The 17,257-nt window shown below is 38.9% G+C and overlaps 2 protein-coding genes across 3 annotated transcripts; one reads left to right on the plus strand and one right to left on the minus strand.

The window, feature by feature from the left end:
• Window positions 1-182: 182 nt before the first annotated feature.
• On the minus strand, window positions 183-1,458 carry mrpl41 (mitochondrial ribosomal protein L41). Of its 2 annotated transcripts, none has more exons than XM_077600790.1 (2): window positions 1,322-1,458; window positions 183-772 (listed from the first exon to the last, which is right to left on the minus strand). In XM_077600790.1, exon 2 carries the CDS (start codon window positions 740-742, stop codon window positions 335-337), a length of 408 nt encoding a protein of 135 aa, XP_077456916.1. In that variant the 5' UTR covers window positions 743-772; window positions 1,322-1,458; the 3' UTR covers window positions 183-334. The 2 variants fall into 2 exon arrangements, with proteins under 2 accessions (XP_077456916.1, XP_077456917.1); XM_077600791.1 differs by having other exon boundaries at window positions 1,234-1,324.
• A 172-nt stretch (window positions 1,459-1,630) lies between these two features.
• On the plus strand, window positions 1,631-17,253 carry pnpla7b (patatin-like phospholipase domain containing 7b). Its single transcript, XM_077601186.1, has 35 exons — window positions 1,631-1,760; window positions 2,558-2,642; window positions 2,796-2,870; window positions 3,017-3,104; window positions 3,432-3,511; window positions 5,393-5,487; window positions 5,821-5,961; window positions 6,048-6,207; window positions 6,298-6,378; window positions 6,576-6,704; window positions 6,802-6,882; window positions 7,108-7,228; window positions 7,327-7,404; window positions 7,703-7,785; window positions 7,902-8,051; window positions 8,263-8,340; window positions 8,482-8,687; window positions 8,763-8,894; window positions 9,229-9,352; window positions 9,411-9,600; window positions 9,844-9,993; window positions 10,202-10,265; window positions 10,365-10,533; window positions 10,615-10,797; window positions 10,925-11,043; window positions 12,276-12,432; window positions 12,570-12,686; window positions 12,833-12,902; window positions 12,968-13,084; window positions 13,247-13,395; window positions 13,497-13,649; window positions 13,732-13,848; window positions 15,533-15,617; window positions 15,687-15,817; window positions 16,564-17,253. The coding sequence occupies exons 2-35, from the start codon at window positions 2,598-2,600 to the stop codon at window positions 16,621-16,623; spliced, it is 3,978 nt and encodes a 1,325-aa protein (XP_077457312.1). The 5' UTR covers window positions 1,631-1,760; window positions 2,558-2,597; the 3' UTR covers window positions 16,624-17,253.
• The last annotated feature ends 4 nt before the right edge of the window (window positions 17,254-17,257 follow it).

Raw genomic sequence — 17,257 nt, forward strand, 5'->3', positions numbered from 1 at the left:
ATATTCATTTATAGTTCGATGGATGTTACTTTTGCTGGTTATATGGATAGTTTTTTTCAAATTTGTTCGATCTGAAGATTTGAATTGTGCACAAGATCAGTGATCGTGACTTGAAAAAGAAAATTACAAATACAGCAGAGTCAGGAGGCCTATGCGGTATTACAATGACCATAGCGGGCTGCTTTCATTTCAGTGTTTCACGTTTTATTGTACTTTGTTGAAGAAAAACATGACAGTAAAAAGATTTGACTCCTAGTTGCAGCAGACTATAATGGCAAAAGATCGGTTAGGCATCCACTTTATTCAAGTCTTCTCAGATAAACAAAAAAGTATTTCAACGCACATAGTTCTTTGGATACAATTTAAACAACTTCCCATCTTGTGTGGATTCAAATCCATATTTTTCCAGGTTGTCTTTATCAAAAATGCCTTCATCAAAGTCCTTCTTGATCTGAGGAGCCACCACCTCAGCAAACAGACTCTCGGCAGTCACTGGTGGATCCGTTCCTTCTGGGCAGCGGTATGATACATAGGGTTTTAGTTTAAAACCGTCCAGATTAGGTACCACAAACTCTGGAATCATAGCCTTTACTGCCACAAACTTTCGGCTAGAGAGTTGCATTCCAGTTGGTCTTGCACCTCTGCCTTTATTGTGAGTCCTTGAACCTCGCTTGCTGGTGAATTCTGACATTCTGTCTGCTCCTCTTCTAAAGCCCCTTATAAGCGTGGACAATACTCCCATCGTGTCACAACAGAATACTCCACAGCAAACCTAGGAAATAGAAATCAATCATTTGGGCACATAGATCAAGTGTTTTCCAAGTTTTTATTGGCTTCCAAAGCCGGCAATAGATGGTTATTGTTCATTGCCAGCCTTCCTAGTTGTAATAGATTGGACATCATATATTGTAAGCCTGTTGAAATGGATTGTATGTCTATCTCCGTCAAAGGCAACCAATACAAGTTGACATTTTATTTCCAATAGAGCATCCATTTGACTTGGGAAAAATTCTGAAGGCACACAATGAAACAAATGTGTCCTAAGAATATGGTTAACTATATTATTTTACCACAAATGGAGGGTGTGTTGACTATATATCTAAACTTGAGCAGTTCTTACTGTACAAAACAAAATTCTGTTTTGGGTAATCTGCCGTCCTTGGCAGGCTAGCTTGTGCGCTAAAGCTACTGGATGTGTACTGATCATTGTCTTTAATTATAAATGTCACTTACAGTACACAGAAAAAGGATATATAAACACTGTTGTCTTAATACTGTAAATATTTGCGAGCAAGTATCAACAACAATCGACCCATCTCACCTTGAAAAAGCGTTGCAAGGAAAATAATATGTAAGGCTACCAAACAAAAACCTCCGTCGATTGGCTAGAAAGGCAACAGTATTCACCAATCGGATTCCGTGATACTGGTGCCACAACCGGAACAATTGATAAACCGCTACCTCCGCCATTTCAATTTTCAAAATAATGCAAAGGATATTATTTCAGTAAGAGAAGAAACTCAATTTGAAAGTTTTATCATGCGTACACAAATAAAATTGAATTTTCTGTCTTTTAATTACCTATACTCTACTTAGAGATTGTTAATGAGGCTGTGAAACATAAATGTCACTTCAAATGATACGTGTTTGGAAATATTGGTTTTATCTTGGAAGGCATGACAGGACATTCCAGCTGTTACCAGCGACCCCTCTTCACGTTGTTATTGCAGACATGCATTGAATAAAGCGGAAACTGGAAGGTGAGAAAATAACTTGTCCAACTTTAATTGCAAGGTATATTTGCATGTCTTGCATATTGATCATGCCCGTGGGTTGTTTGAACCTCGCTCTTAATCCATAAAGTGTATTAAATTTCGTTCTGCATCCAAAGAGTGAGTGAGTAATTTTGAGACATTGACCGTACTTTATGAAGCGTTAGCCCCACCAGGCAAAGTATTTTACTTATTTCCAAATTCCTTAATGTCCTATTTGCGCACAGGTAAAAAAAAAAAAGTAAAATAACGCACGTCCGTTTTTTAAAGTTATTTGTGTATTGCGCAAATGCACTCTCCTGTAATGATCAACAATGAACTTAATTGCATATCATATTTGTATGCCATTTTGAATTCAGTAGTACCACAGAATAAAGTACTACCTCCAAACTGCCTCTGCTTCCCCTGGAAATTGCATAAATGCAGAGGACACATGACACCACGAATGTAATATAAGTTTTGAAATGGATTTAGACGAGATGATGACCGGGTAAGCAATATTTGTTCGTAAATATATTGCCTGCCCTTTGACCCCTTTGGGAGTGATTACTGGAAAGAGCACTAAAGCGTGTGGAGTAGGCTGCCGTTTCAAGTTACTGACTCAAGGCAGATCTAATGGGTGAAACTTTTGCTTAGGGCATGAGATCTTTCACCTACATTGGATTGTTTACATGAATCAGGTGATCCCGATTATGGTCCATCTTTCTACACACCGCAATCATCTTTTCAAATACAGTCTAATTATGACTCCCGATCCTTATGTTTCCCAATTTTGCCACACCTAGGGCTTGGCTGCTTAGATTGCCGTCTAAACCTCAGTCAGCCATGGGAGAAGAAGAGGAACAAGATAGTTGCAGTATACTATATCAGGTAGATCCGTCACTGCATGTTCAATTTTTGCCAAAGTCTGTGAACAAGCATGTCGTTCTGGCTTTTGCTATTAATTATGATGAAAAAAGTATGCCACGTTGCCTTCTGAATGTTATACCCTATGAAATCTTTACTTCATTTCTTTTCTTTCAGAACTTGGCCCCATTTGGAAATGAGATCAAGGCCAAGATGCAACAGTTTATAGAGGAACGAACGGAAGCCAACATGGTAAAAACACACGAAGAGTGTTATAGTAGTTCATGGAAGTTGTGTTGCTGTCTAAATTAACTTTCACTTTACTTATTTTGATGCAGAAGTACTTTATTATGATGGTACACACAAGTTGTTCAATTTGTCACTTTGTTTTCTTCCAGTGGACAGCTATTCTTATTGGAGCTGTCACAGTTGTGTCCCTTCTGGGAGGTGTCGTGTTCCTTCTCTACAGAAGATACAGGTTGTCAAGTCAGTACATATACTTAGTCTCCTTTTCAGTGTTTATTTAAATTTCGTCAGGAATATAACGTCATTCATTCAATGTCGGATTTGAGATATTTAATGGTCAGGAGCTCCCCTTGAAATGTTCAAAAGCCAAGTGGTCGATTCGAGTTTTATATCTATGAAATGGAGAACAAGAAAGGAAATACTCATTGGGTAAAAAGTTTTGTGCTGCTAATCTAAATAACTTGGGTGTGGATATTCGGCATGCGGTGCAGGAGTACAGCACAAATATTGGGAGGAGACCTCATAAAACTGTTACGTTCGTAAAGAAAAAATGCCTGTGTGTTTTAGAGGAGCAGGCTGGGATCACACATTACCGTTTCCGAAAAAGAGACAAGGTTATGTTCTACGGCCGAAAGATAATAAGAAAGGTTAGTATATTTGTTGATGACTGGTTGCCTCTTGAATAAATGTGGGCTTTTATCATTATCTTAGATTAGAAATTCTTATGTGGAGTTTGAGTGTTTTTTTAAAAGAAAAAAGCGTGACTTTACATGGTCATTTTTAACTTTAAAAACGCCTTACTATACATGGTCATTTTAAACAAAAAAGCCATACTATACATGGTCCTTTTTTGACAAAAAAACCTTCCTATACATACCCTGGTCGCTCTGCTAGCTGAGTGGTTGAATGGTTAATGTCTTCTTCACCCAATTTTGGGATTGGGGGTACAATTCCACATTCTGACATTCTTATTTGGAGTCTGTATGTTTTTTTATAAGAAAAAAGCATGACTTTATGTGGTCATTTTTAATGTTAAAAGACTTATTGTATATTGTCATTTTTTCAACCAAAATAGCCTTCCTATACATGGTCTTTTTTTACGAAAAAAAAAACGCTATTATGCATAGTCATTTTTTTACGGAAAAAAACCTTACTATACATGGTCATTTTTATGAAAAAAAGCCTTACTATACATGGTCATTTTTAATGAAAAAAAGCCTTACTATATATGGTCATTTTTTCACGAAAAAAGGCTTACTATACATAGTATTTTTTAACGAAAAAAATCCTTACTATACGTAGTCATTTTTTAAACGAATAAAATGCCTTGCTATATGTGGTCAATTTTTCACAAAAAAAGTCTTACTATACCTGGTCAATTTTTCACAAAAAAACGCCTTACTATACAAGGTCAATTTTTCACAAAAAAGACTTACTATGCATGGTCATTTTTTAAACTAAAAAAGCCTTGCTATACATGGTCATTTTAGCGAAAAAAATCCTTACTTTACATGGTCATTTTTTCACAAAAAAAATCTTACTATACAGAGTCATTTTATTGACAAAAAGCCTTACTATCCATGGTCTTTTTTGATTTTGTTTTAAAAAAAAGCTTTTTTTCATGAAAAAATACGTACTCTACATTGTCATTTTTGAACAAAAAAGCCTTACTATACGTGCTCATTTTCTTAACAAAAAGCTTTACTATACATGGTCATTGTTTTAACAGAAAAAGCATTACTATACATGGTATTTTTTATTGACAAAAAAGAGCCTTACTATAAATTCCCTAGTTGTCCCGATACATGGTATTTTTTTACGGAAAAAAAACGCCTAATTATGCATAGTCATTTTTTCACAAAAAAAGGCCTTACTATACATGGTCATTTTTTTATGAAAAAAAGCCTTACTATACATGGTTATTTTTCATGAAAAAAAGCCTTACTATATGGTCATTTTTTACGGAAAAAAAGCCTTACAATTCATGGTCATTTTTTAATGAAAAAGAGCCTTACTAAACATGCACCGGAGTCTCTGCAAGCTGAGTGGTTGTGTCTTATTTGTTCACTTTGGGATTGGGGCACAATCCCACATTCCACCCTTTTATGTAGAGTTTGTGTGGATTTTTTTTTAAAGAAAGCGTGACTTCATGTGTTTTTTTACGTAAAAAAAGCCTGACTGACTATACATGATCATTTTTAACCAACAAGCCCTACTTTACATGGTCATTTGTTTAACAAAAAAAGCCTTACTATACATCGTCATTCTTTACCGTAAAAAAGCCTTACTTTACAATGTCATTTTTTTTTACACAAAAAAGCCTTACTATACATGGTCATTTTCATAACAAAAAAAGTCTTACTTTACCATGTCATTTTTTTCTCACACAAAAAGGCCTTACTATACATGGTCATTTTCATGACAAAAAAAGCCTTACTATACATGATCATTTTTTTTCAATGAAACAAGGGTTACTATACATGGTTCTTGGTATGTTTATATATATACTTTTTTCTTATTGTTTAAAGGTCCAGACATTGTCCTCTCCCACCAGCACCCCCTCCAACTCCACTTCCCGCCAGAGAGTGCGTAAAAGGACCAAAGTCCTGTCAATAGCTCGCAAGTAAGTCACGTTGGATTGTTATTTATTTATTTATTTTGTTGGTGAGGGTTATATATTTCTTTACATATCACGGAGACCACATGAATATTGTCCATAGATGCACATTATGTTATTACGTAAGAACATTTTTTAAAAATTATTTTTTTTCCTGGCATACGGCTCTTGTTGGAAAAGTTCAGTGTCCCTGTGTGGGAGAAATTCTGCCACAGATTAAATAAACCCATTTAGATTTTTATTTTGAAGAGACATCACTAAAGTGGAATAAGATTCGTTTCTGGAATAATTCCTACCTATCAAGAGTCATAGCCGTGTTTGTGTGTGCCCCTGATTTAGGATCCTCCGTATCCGGGGGGAGCCCCCCTCCTTGCAGCCTAAAGAGCCACCTCCTTGTCTGTTAGAGGCAGACTTGACAGAATTTGATGTGCAAAACTCTCACCTCCCATCTGAAGTCCTGTACATGCTTAAAAATGTCAGGTAAGTAGGATAAGCATTTTAAATTTGGAGATATACATACAGTCCGTCCAAAGACAAAGATTATAGTGAATGCTTGTTTTCCGTAGGGTGCTGGGGCACTTTGAGAAACCTCTGTTTCTTGAACTATGTCGCCACATGGTGCTGATCCAGCTGCATCAGGGGGAGGCGCTATTCCGCCCAGGTGATACTGATGACAGCATTTATGTTGTTCAAGATGGACGCCTAGAACTGTGCACCCGCGAGAGTGTAAGACCACGGGAGAGTGGCTGATTTGCTTTTTGCCAATAACGTTGTTTATGACATGACCGTGTGTTTTGTGTGTGTTTTTGCAAGCAGGATGGTACAGATGCTGTGGTGAAGGAGGTTTTACAAGGAGATAGTGTCCACAGTTTGCTCAGTATTTTAGATGTTATCACTGTAAGCATTAGTCTGTCGTCACCTTCATGATAAAGCTTAGGTTTATTTGATGTACAAGTTATAGACATTTCAGGTTTTTTATGTTGTTGTTATAGTACCATTTGTTATTTTTACCATTTGAGAAGGATTTTTTTTTTACACAGCTCTTTTGTATTGTCATTTGGGAAACACTAATTCACGATCTTGTGTTCTTTAAGGGCTATCCATCTCCATACAAGACAGTCTCTGCAAGAGCTGCCGTCCCCTCCACTGTCCTCCGTCTTCCAGCGGCAGCATTTCAATCCGTCTTCGACAAATATCCCGAAACTCTGGTCCGTGTCATTCAGGTAAAGCGAGCTTTATTTCAATCGTTTTGGGATCTACAAATAATACATTGACAGGTCTTGACAAAAAAATGTTACAACACTCTTCTCCCACCTGTAGATAATTATGGTGCGTCTTCAGAGAGTGACCTTCCTTGCCTTACACAACTACCTTGGCCTCACTACTGAGCTCTTCAACACGGTACTACTTTATCCAATTGCTCAACGTCTTGTCATTGTATTTAAAGCTGCAAATATACCAGACTCTATTTTTAGAGTATTTAATTATCAGAGCAGGACATTTTTGTTGTTGTTGTTGTTTTTGCATATGTAGGAGTGTGTTTTCTTGTATCCAGTACAAATTAGGAAATGCAAAAACTTCCCTTTGTATACAGAGGGCTCTTTTAACAACTTTCAATTGTTTTAGGAAAGTCAAGCCATCTCCTTGGTTTCAGTGGCTCAGGTTTTAGGGGAGGTTCATCCACATCGAGGTTTCCACAGGCAGCCTTCACAATATGATGAATTAGTGTCTGAAAAACCAGACCCAGGTCAGAAAATATTGATTTTTTTGTTTTAGAAAATATTATTGTTAATGTCAGGATGTAATATTATCTAATAATTTTCTTTTCTTTTTTTTAAACAAAAGAAAAGGCAATCTTTTCTGAAAATTCCAGTTCAGTATATAAGAAACCTCGCTCGCAGTCCACCCCAATGGCTGTTACTGGTAATATCACATTCATTCTTTTCTACTATAGTACAACGCTGTTCTGCTTTTGGTTGGTTGAAATAATTTACGGGAAAACATATATGTGGGATATATTCTAGTACAATGTTGAAAGTCTCATGCACCATAAATTGTGAGGCTTCAACTAACAATTAGAAATCTGTAAAAAAAAAAGTCAATTTTTGCATGAAAAACGTTACAATTTTTCTTTGTGAAAGTACCTGCCCAATAGTAATATATACCTTGGCTGGTGCGACTTATAGTCCGAAAAAGACGGTACTGTATGTTTTTCATATAGGTCAAATGTCAGTGGATCTCATGAGAGTTTCTGAACGGGCTAGAGTTGCTACTGAGGATACTGTGGCCAGTGGTCCGGTAAAGGTACTGTTTATTTCTTTTGAGTATACAGGAACGTCAACAAGAGCATGCTGTAATCAGATAAACTGATATTAAAAGCCACCTTTTCAAAATTAATTCAAAATGTGGGTCATTTGCAGTCTATTTTAAAGAAGACGGTGACAATGCAGCAGTCTCCTTCTGCAGTTTACCATTACAGTGAGCTTGGAACAGGAAATGACCGCTATGATAAAGTCAATGCAATTTTCCAAGCTGCCAAAAAGGACTTACTGCAGGTCATCCAGCTCAAGGTACATTTACATATAATTTTTCAGTAACGCTCGTGGATAATAAATAATAATGAGATACAGCTTGCCCGAATGTTTTCACCAGTTATTTTCAAACTGATCATGTATTTCAAAAATCAAATAAAAAAAATCAAAATAACCTTACAGAACCTTTAACATTTTGAAGATGATTTAATAGGACACCATTTTTTTGTTCTCTTCTTCTTTTCCACAGGATCCCAGTCTACTGGAGGGTAGGGTGACTTTTCGCCAGGTTAAAGCCAATTCAGTCGTGGCCCATCAAGGAGACCAGGTTGTCAGCTCAAGACTGTTTTATAATAAATAACGAAGGCTCTTTATAGAATACCGTGTTCTTTTTTTTTTTGCAGTCTCGCCCAAAGTGTCTGATAGGGATGGAATCTTTTTATCTTACTTGGTTTCTCTTACCTTGCAGGATGTGAGCGTGGCATTTGTCATCTCGGGTTCACTCCATGTTTACCAGCGCATGATTGACCGTGAAGACGAGACGCTGCTTTTTGTGACCCACCCGGGAGAGATGGTGGGACACTTGGCTGTACTCACGGGCGAACCCCTCATCTTCACCGCACGTGCTCACAAAGATTGTACTTTTCTCTCCATATCGAAGGCTCATTTTTACGAGTAAGATCCTAAAGTTATGAACAACCCCCTTAAAAAAGTAAATGAATCAAATTAATTTTGAACTTTTGTTTGCAGGATAATGCGTGAAGAGCCCAGAATGGTATTGAATGTAGCCCACACTGTTGTGAGGAGGGTGTCCCCTTTTGTCAGGCAGATTGATTTCGCCTTGGACTGGATGGCTTTGGAGGCTGGCCGGGCTGTTTACAGGTATTTTTTGAAGACAGTGATCGACTGCTATAAAATATTGCGCTTCAGCCATTGAATTGGTATTTAATTATGTTATTGTGAGACCAAACAGTACTGGCTCACCAAAGGCTTCACACCATGTAGCATCTAGGATAACATTTTAGAATGTCAGAGTATATGTATTTAAATAAATAAGTATTTGGTGGATCAGCAGTACGAATAATGGATGACTGACACATGGAGAACACAATGCATTGTACATTTCCACTATGTTGATATGCGTCAATAAAAAAAATCTTAAGTGTTAAAAGTGGGCAGCGCAACGATAAATGCTCTATTTTCTGATTGGACATAGACAGGGAGACAAGTCCGACAGCACCTTCATCGTTCTCAGTGGCCGCTTACGATCAGTCATAGCAATGGACAATGGCAAAAAGGAGCTGGCCGGAGAGTATGGCCGCGGGGACCTGATTGGTGTGGTGAGTGCTCCGTCACTAGATTGTTTGAGAATTAAAGCTGACAATAAGTGGTCTCTAGGTTGAGGCCCTGACCCACATGAACCGAGCTACCACGGTCCACGCTGTGAGGGACTCTGAGCTGGCCAAGCTACCTGAAGGAGCTCTCAACTCCATTAAGAGGAGGTTTCCGCAGGTCGTCACTCGGCTAATTCATTTGCTGGGACAGAAGATCTTGGGGAATATGCAGCAGGTCAATGGCCCTCTGACTGGTAAGTTTTGAAATGGGTTAACACTTCATTAGCTTGTGGAAATTAAATAATTACATATTCAGAATGTCTAATTTAGCATATATTTCAGTAAGTATTATAATATAATTAGAAGTCCTTTTAAGACAAGGGGACAGGAAACGATCACAAGCAGTTGGTGCATTACTAAAAAAAAATAGTCTAGTTTTGGGCACCATAGATTAAGTAAGATAAGAGTATTTTGTAATACACTCATTTGACTCCTAGGTCGAAATCTCCCCCTCCACAACCCCAACAGTAAGTGGGATGCTGGGAATCCTGCCACCAACTTGTCCACTGTTGCCATTCTTCCTGTGTCCGATGAGATTCCTCTCATGGCATTCACCTTGGAGCTGCAGCATGCACTCAGTGGTATCGGTAGGATCATCTACATTTTTTTAAATCCTCTCTGAATACACTCATAAACAGGCAGTTTAACAAAACTCAGTTTCCATATAGTAAAAGTAGTGAAATTGTATCCTGATCTTTATTTGACGCAAATAATACATGACTTAGACATGCGATATCCAAAAGCTTGAAAATAGCTGTCCAAAAGAAAAGCATGTCCTATCCTTGTGTTTTGTAGGGCCGACACTACTCCTGACAAGCGACATCATTAAACAGCGCCTGGGCACTGCTGCTTTGGACAGGTGCAGGCACCCCCCTCAATGACTCAAGGCGATACCAATATAAGGCCCTTACATTACAGATGATGCTGGAAACGTTAATTTTCTTCCTCTCCTTCAAAGTGTCCACGAGTACCGTCTGTCCAGTTGGCTCGGCCAGCAGGAAGACATCCACCGCATCGTCCTCTATCAATCGGACCCAGGCCTTACTCCTTGGACCCAGCGCTGCATTCGCCAGGCTGATTGCATCATCATTGTGGGACTGGGTGAACAGGAGCCCACCGTGGGAGAGGTCTGTTGTTGATTCTATCCGATAGTCTCAGACTGTTCACCTCTTGATCCAAAGTAAAGGTATTCCATCACTATGCTGCAGTTGGAGAAAATGTTGGAGGGAAGTGCCATTCGGGCCCAAAAGCAGTTAGTGTTGCTGCACAGGGAGGATGGTCCACCGCCCAAGGGGACCGTGGAGTGGTTGAACATGCGGAGCTGGATCTCAAAGCACCATCACTTGTCATGTCCTCGCAGAGTGTTTTCGAAGAGGAGTTTGCCTAAACTGGTACGCCGAGGGCCGAACGCTCACTCTACACACCGGCATTTGCACAAAGGCTTAGCAACTCCTCATTGTACTTCCCGTGGTCCATGTGACTGTGCGTGTTTTGTAAGAGGGTTGTTTGTCACCACAGAGAGAGCTCTACGAGCGCGTGTTTGAAAAGTGTCCGGATCGTCACTCCGACTTCTCCCGCCTGGCCAGGATTCTAACAGGAAACAGCATCGCCCTTGTGCTAGGTGGAGGTGGGGCCAGGTAATGTGGACGCTGACTTAAAAGGTTGAGTTTGGGTGATAACTTTCATTTCCAAATTTGCAAATGGAAGTTAAATAGGTAGATTTGAAATGTCAGATTTGGCTGCTTTTTTTGCAGTTTATACACCATTAGACAGCCTCAACTTCTAGACTGACATAAATGTAACCATTATATGTTTAAGGGAAAACTAATACAGTCATAGTTCTACTTATGAATGCCTCTAGGTACAAAATTTTTAGGTTACGAATTTTTTTATATGCAAATGAGTGACTCGAGATACAAAAAAAGACCCAAGTTACGAAATCCCCCCATAAGTAAATGCTTTTCCTTATTCGTTATTTAATTTTGAAAATATTGTCGCGGATGCATTGATTCTTACTTTAGAGACGTGCTACCCCTCTACTGGGCTCTCATTCTATATCATATAACGACAATACTAATAGCATTCTATTCAATTCAATTGGCTGTCTCAGCGGTGCAGGGCACATTTTCACAGGGATTTTTGGCCATTATATTCATTTTAAGACATTAATAAATCATTTTTCTTATAATTTCCTCTCATTTTAGTTTCTCACATCTTTCATACAAAATTGGGACACTTTGACCAATTTTAAAACGTTTATTTGGCAGTTGTGTGAGGACCGTGGAATGAATTAGAGAATTTTCATATAAAGTACACCTCTACTTACGAAAGTTTCAAGTTACGGAAAAAGTTCTGTAACCAATTAATTTCGTAAGTAGAGGTACGACTGTACAGCTTTTGTCTTTTTGTTTGATGCAAGAATTTGATCATGCAGATCCAGTTGTTTCTACTGTAACTAATCTATTGTTTTTCTTCACTGCTTCCACTTGCCCTGAAGCTTTAACAAGGTAGGGACGGTATAAATCTTAGCTTTCATCCAAGACTATTAGTCTACAACCAAAATACTACAAACAAAGGCTGAACTTCTGGTCACTAATGGTATCTTGTTTTTGTTCACTTTAGATAAACCACTATCGTAAATAGCTTATTAGTTGACCCTTGACTAGGTCCCAGTTTCTGAAGTGAATTTCCCACCTCCTTAGTTGGATTAGGAAGAATTATTCATATAAATATGTTGCATTTTAATGGCTGCTATTGATTTGAAAAATTTGCTTTGTAACTATTTAAATAGCACAGTCGCATAACTATTTCTTGAGGGTGGTCTTGCCCTCTGGGAGTATTCTTGCTTTACATGTAATGCCCTTTTCAGGGGTTGCTCTCAGGTCGGCATCATTCGGGCACTGAATGAGGCGGGTATCCCCGTGGACATTGTGGGCGGTACCTCCATCGGCTCCTTCATGGGAGCACTGTATGCTGAGGAGAAAAGCTACAGTCGGATGAGGGTTCGGGCTCGTGAATGGGCCATGGTAGGTTAGGAATCAAATGCCTCAATAATAACTGAAGTTTTGTCATTTTTCTTTTGGTTGGGGCTATTTGTGTTGTTCGCTGACATTTCTGCCAGACAATCTTAACTATTTTCCTTCCCGCAACATTTTTTTTTTAGGATATGACATCTCTCTTTAAGAAGATTGTGGATCTGACCTACCCTGTCACTTCCATGTTTTCCGGAGCAACCTTTAATTCTGGGATTCGCTCCATTTTTAAAGGCAAACAGATAGAGGTATAAAGGTATATTCAAGTATGCCCACTTCATTGTCATTAAGGAGATTCTTACTCTACAAAAGATCAGTGATAACATTTTTCACTTATGGACAAACAATCATTTCACCATCATCAACAACTGCTTTTTCTTTCTTTCACCGCCAGGACTTGTGGCTTCCATACTTCAACATTACCACAGATATCACAGCTTCCTCCATGAGAGTTCACACTGACGGTAAATCTAAAAAACTGCCTTTTTGCTCTAAAACATGGGTGTTTAAAAGCTACATTTTCACTCAGGTTCACTGTGGCGTTATGTAAGAGCCAGCATGTCACTATCTGGTTACCTTCCCCCTCTCTGCGATCCAAAAGATGGACACCTACTGATGGATGGGGGTTACATCAACAATCTGCCTGGTAAGACCAATCATCATTAAGATCACATTGTTACACTGAAAATCTACTGTATATCCAGAAAGATTTTGGAGCTAAATATGAATTAGTTTACTTTATTTTTTTCCATTCGTGTTTGGCTTTGTGTCCCAAAATGAATTAAAATGCAAAAGTGTTTGTTTCCAGCTGATGTGGCTCGCTCCATGGGAGCCAAAGTGGTGATTGCTATAGATGTCGGGAGTCGGGATCAAACCGATTTAACCAATTACGGGGACTCCCTGAATGGTTGGTGGCTTCTTTGGAACCGATTAAACCCTCTAGCTGAAAAAGTCAAGGTGTGTGCATCACGAATATGCTTAAAAATGCACTTTATTTAGCATTCAGACTGCGTATACGGCACATAATAATTTTTAAAAAACTAACCCAACACCTCCAGGTCCTTAATATGGCAGAGATCCAAACCCGGCTTGCGTACGTCTGTTGTGTCCGTCAACTGGAATTAGTGAAAGGCTGTGACTACTGCGAGTACATCCGGCCGCCCATCGATCGCTATGGCACACTCGAATTTGGCAAATTCGATGAAATTGCTGTAAGTAAACTGGCTTCCGTTGATACTTGTTCTTTCCTGAATGGGTGGAAAAATCAGACATTGATCTGCCAACACGCTCCAGGAGGTGGGATACCAGCATGGGAAGACGCTGTTCGGTGTTTGGCAGCGCAGTAATGTGGTGGACAGCATGCTTAAAGACAGACATCAGGAGGAGTTCCACAAGACCAAAAGTAGTCATGTGAGAATTTTTTTTAATGCTAACATACAGGTTAGTATTCACTAGGATAGGATGCTCGCATATAGCATTGTTATAAAAATACAAATATAGTACAGACGCAATTCTGCAATTCTCAAATTGTTTATTGAGGTAATTAAAAGGATAAATATAACTTCCAATCACATCATTTCAGAAGACACTGTGGTCCAGTGGCAAGAACAATGGGTTGAAATTGAAGTTGGACACAAGTTCAAATCTGGAGTGAGTTCAAGTCCACTCTTTGCAAATCTCAAATTGTTTATTGAGGTGATGAAAATGATAAATATAACTTCCAATCATCTCACTTCAGAAGTCACTGTGGTCCAGTGGCAAAGACAATGGGTCAGACAGACCTCAAGTTAGTGGATTTGACTGCCATGTGGGAGATGGGGTTCGAATCCCGCTCTCGTTTGACTAATCACTACACTAGTAGTTCAGTAAATGGGTAATCCTTTTTTCATTCAAATAAAGACTTAGTCATTTTTTTCAGCAAAACAATATTTCCGGTCAGCCTTCGGCTGACCGGAAGACAGTTGGGAGGGGGGGTTCCTGGTGGTGTTCGACAGTCGGCCTTCGGCCGACTGCCGACACCATACAGTCGTTGACTGGCGACACCGGGACGTGAACCCTCGACACCCACGTCGCAGGCAGGTGACTTACCCACTACACCACGAGGCGGCCCGCCTATACATGATTGGAAGTTATATTTATCCTTTTCATTACCAAATAAACAATTTGAGAATTGCAAAGAGTGGAATTGAACTCACTCCTGATTTGAACTTGAGTCCACCAGAAGTTCTGACTCATTGTCTTTGCCACTGGACCACAGTGACTTCTGAAATGAAGTGATTGGAAGTTATATTTATCCTTTTCATTACCTCAATAAACAATTTGAGAATTGCAAAGAGTGGAATTGAACCCACTCCTGATTTGAACCTGAGTCCACCTGAAGTTCTGACCCATTGTCTTTGCCACTGGACCACAGTGACTTCTGAAATGAAGTGATTGGAAGTTATATTTATCCTTTTCATTACCTCAATAAACAATTTGAGAATTGCAAAGAGTGGAATTGAACCCACTCCTGATTTGAACCTGAGTCCACCTGAAGTTCTGACCCATTGTCTTTGCCACTGGACCACAGTGACTTCTGAAATGAAGTGATTGGAAGTTATATTTATCCTTTTCATTACCTCAATAAACAATTTGTGAATTGCAAAGAGTGGAATTGAACTCACTCCTGATTCCCACCAAGTTCTGAACCAATATTTTTGCCACTGGACCACAGCAATAACTAGGGGAAGAATCAGAAGTCAGATTTATTCTCCGACTTTCTTAGCCTTACTATACTATGTCGATTTTTTAAAGAAAAAAGCCTTACTATATACATATAACGCAAAGGTGAACAAGCTTCTAATGCTATATTAGTAGTAATTGTTTTTTTGGTCGTGTTTTCAGCAGAACATATTCATCTATTTTGAGTTAAATCATGAAAATGATTTTACATGATCTGCTTGAAAAAAAATCTATCTACCAGGCATTCAAAGCTTGTGACAAAAGCTGTTTTTTTATATCTGTATTTACCTTGTAACACTTATTAATGGGTGGGGATGGTTTGATATAAATATTATGGAAAAAAATCAGGAGGCTTAAAGTTTTTGTCTGTCAGGTGGTGACTTGTCCAAATGCTTCGTTTACTGATCTGGCCGAGATTGTATCACGCATTGAGCCTGTTAAAACAGCATTGGTTGAAGGTTGGTATTTTTTCTTCTCTCCATAATAGTCTTGTTAAATATCTTAGAAACAAATGCATTTGCCCTTAGAGGAACTATCAGAAGAATACCAGACAGACTATGATGAGGAAGCTTTGGAAAGCCCGCTGTCTGACAGCGAGTCATTCCTGCCTGGCGGCGACCACACAGAAGGAGAGGAGACAGTTGACACTGCTGAAACGGTATGTATCAAAGAAGTCATCTCGCTGGCTGATTAAAAGATAAATTATTACAAAGCTTATAGGAGAAGATCCAATTTGTAGTACCATGGAAAGTACCCCAAAGCTAACTCATTTTTGACATTTTTGTTTGGTTGTTGAGGCAAAAAAATATATTGATGATATAAATGTGTGAATCTTAGTGTGAAATGATTATGCTTTTGTGTTTTTTGCTGTATAGTCATCACAATTCAAATATTTTGCCATGGTTCATCAGTTATAACTAAAATAAACTATTGAACTAGTAAATGACTTTTCAGAATTCAATCTCAAACGGTGGCGCGAGTGGTTAGCGCGTCGGCCTCACAGTTCTGGGGTCCTGGGTTCAAATCCAGGTCACGTCCACCTGTGTGGAGTTTGCATGTTCTCCGCGTGGGTTTCCTCTGGGTACTCTGGTTTCCGCCTACATTCCAAATACATGCATGGTAGGCTTATTAGCCACGAGGCATGGGTGTGAGTGTGCATGGTTGTCCGTGTCCTTGTGCCCTGCGATCGGCTGGCCACCGATTCAGGGTGTCCCCCGCCTCTGGCCTGATGTCAGCTGGGATAGGCTCCAGCACCCTCCGCGATCCTAATGAGGATAAAGTAGTTCAGAAAATGAGATGAGAATCTCAAAAGCTAGAACGCATTTGTTTTCTTAACATATTCCAAATCATATCTTTGCACGAATAGAATTTTCTTCTTTCTAAATTGTTAACTTCCTCCCACAGGATGAAGAAATCCAAGTCAAAATTCGACGTCGGTTGAATTATTCCCAAGAACATCTATGAAATATCAGACATTGTCTACAATTGATGTTCAGCAAAGTATTTGGTGGAAATTCACTCAGAAAAGAAACAGTGCAGAAATATCTATTGACTGAATTGAACCACTGAAAAGCGCTTTCAGTTTCAATTGTTGAACTAATTTTAACCAACACTACTTGCCACTGTATTTTTATTTCTTTGGTAAAATACCAGTAACAATCACAATTGAAATTGTTCAGTGAACCTGAATGCCACCCATCTGTTATGACAATGTGAAGGGAGTAGGTACTTAGTATCAAAGGTAGCAATGCATATGGGGACACTTTAATATTTATACCTCTGACTCATGAAAATGCATTTCACAGTGTTTCGGAAGAAAACCATTTCGTCTATGTTGATGTTTACGGTACAGTATAATTTCTACCGTGGGCAACAGAAGGCTGGGGACATTTCAGATTTTGGAATATGCTGCAATCAAAGTGTCTTTTTCAAGATTTATCCCTCCTTATTTTAGCCAGGGGATGCTAAGCTACATTCTCAAACTGTAACAACACACGCGTCAAAAGTGACTGGACTGAGTTTTCATTTTCTATTTTTCTGCAATAAATGAATGTCAGTATTCAAGGGATTCCTCAATAAACTTTTTAATCCTTATGCA

This window comes from Stigmatopora argus, chromosome 5, assembly GCF_051989625.1.
Source record: "Stigmatopora argus isolate UIUO_Sarg chromosome 5, RoL_Sarg_1.0, whole genome shotgun sequence".
NCBI classification, from domain to species: Eukaryota; Metazoa; Chordata; class Actinopteri; order Syngnathiformes; family Syngnathidae; genus Stigmatopora; species Stigmatopora argus.

Coding starts and splice junctions, on each gene's coding strand:
- mrpl41 (XM_077600790.1), bottom strand. CDS start 742: ATGGGAGTATTGTCCACGCTTATAAGGGGCTTTAGAAGAGGAGCAGAC.
- pnpla7b (XM_077601186.1), top strand. CDS start 2,598: ATGGGAGAAGAAGAGGAACAAGATAGTTGCAGTATACTATATCAG. Junction 6,379..6,575: donor GTATTTTAGATGTTATCACT/GTAAGCATTAGT, acceptor GTGTTCTTTAAG/GGCTATCCATCTCCATACAA. Junction 12,687..12,832: donor TTAAAGGCAAACAGATAGAG/GTATAAAGGTAT, acceptor TTTCACCGCCAG/GACTTGTGGCTTCCATACTT.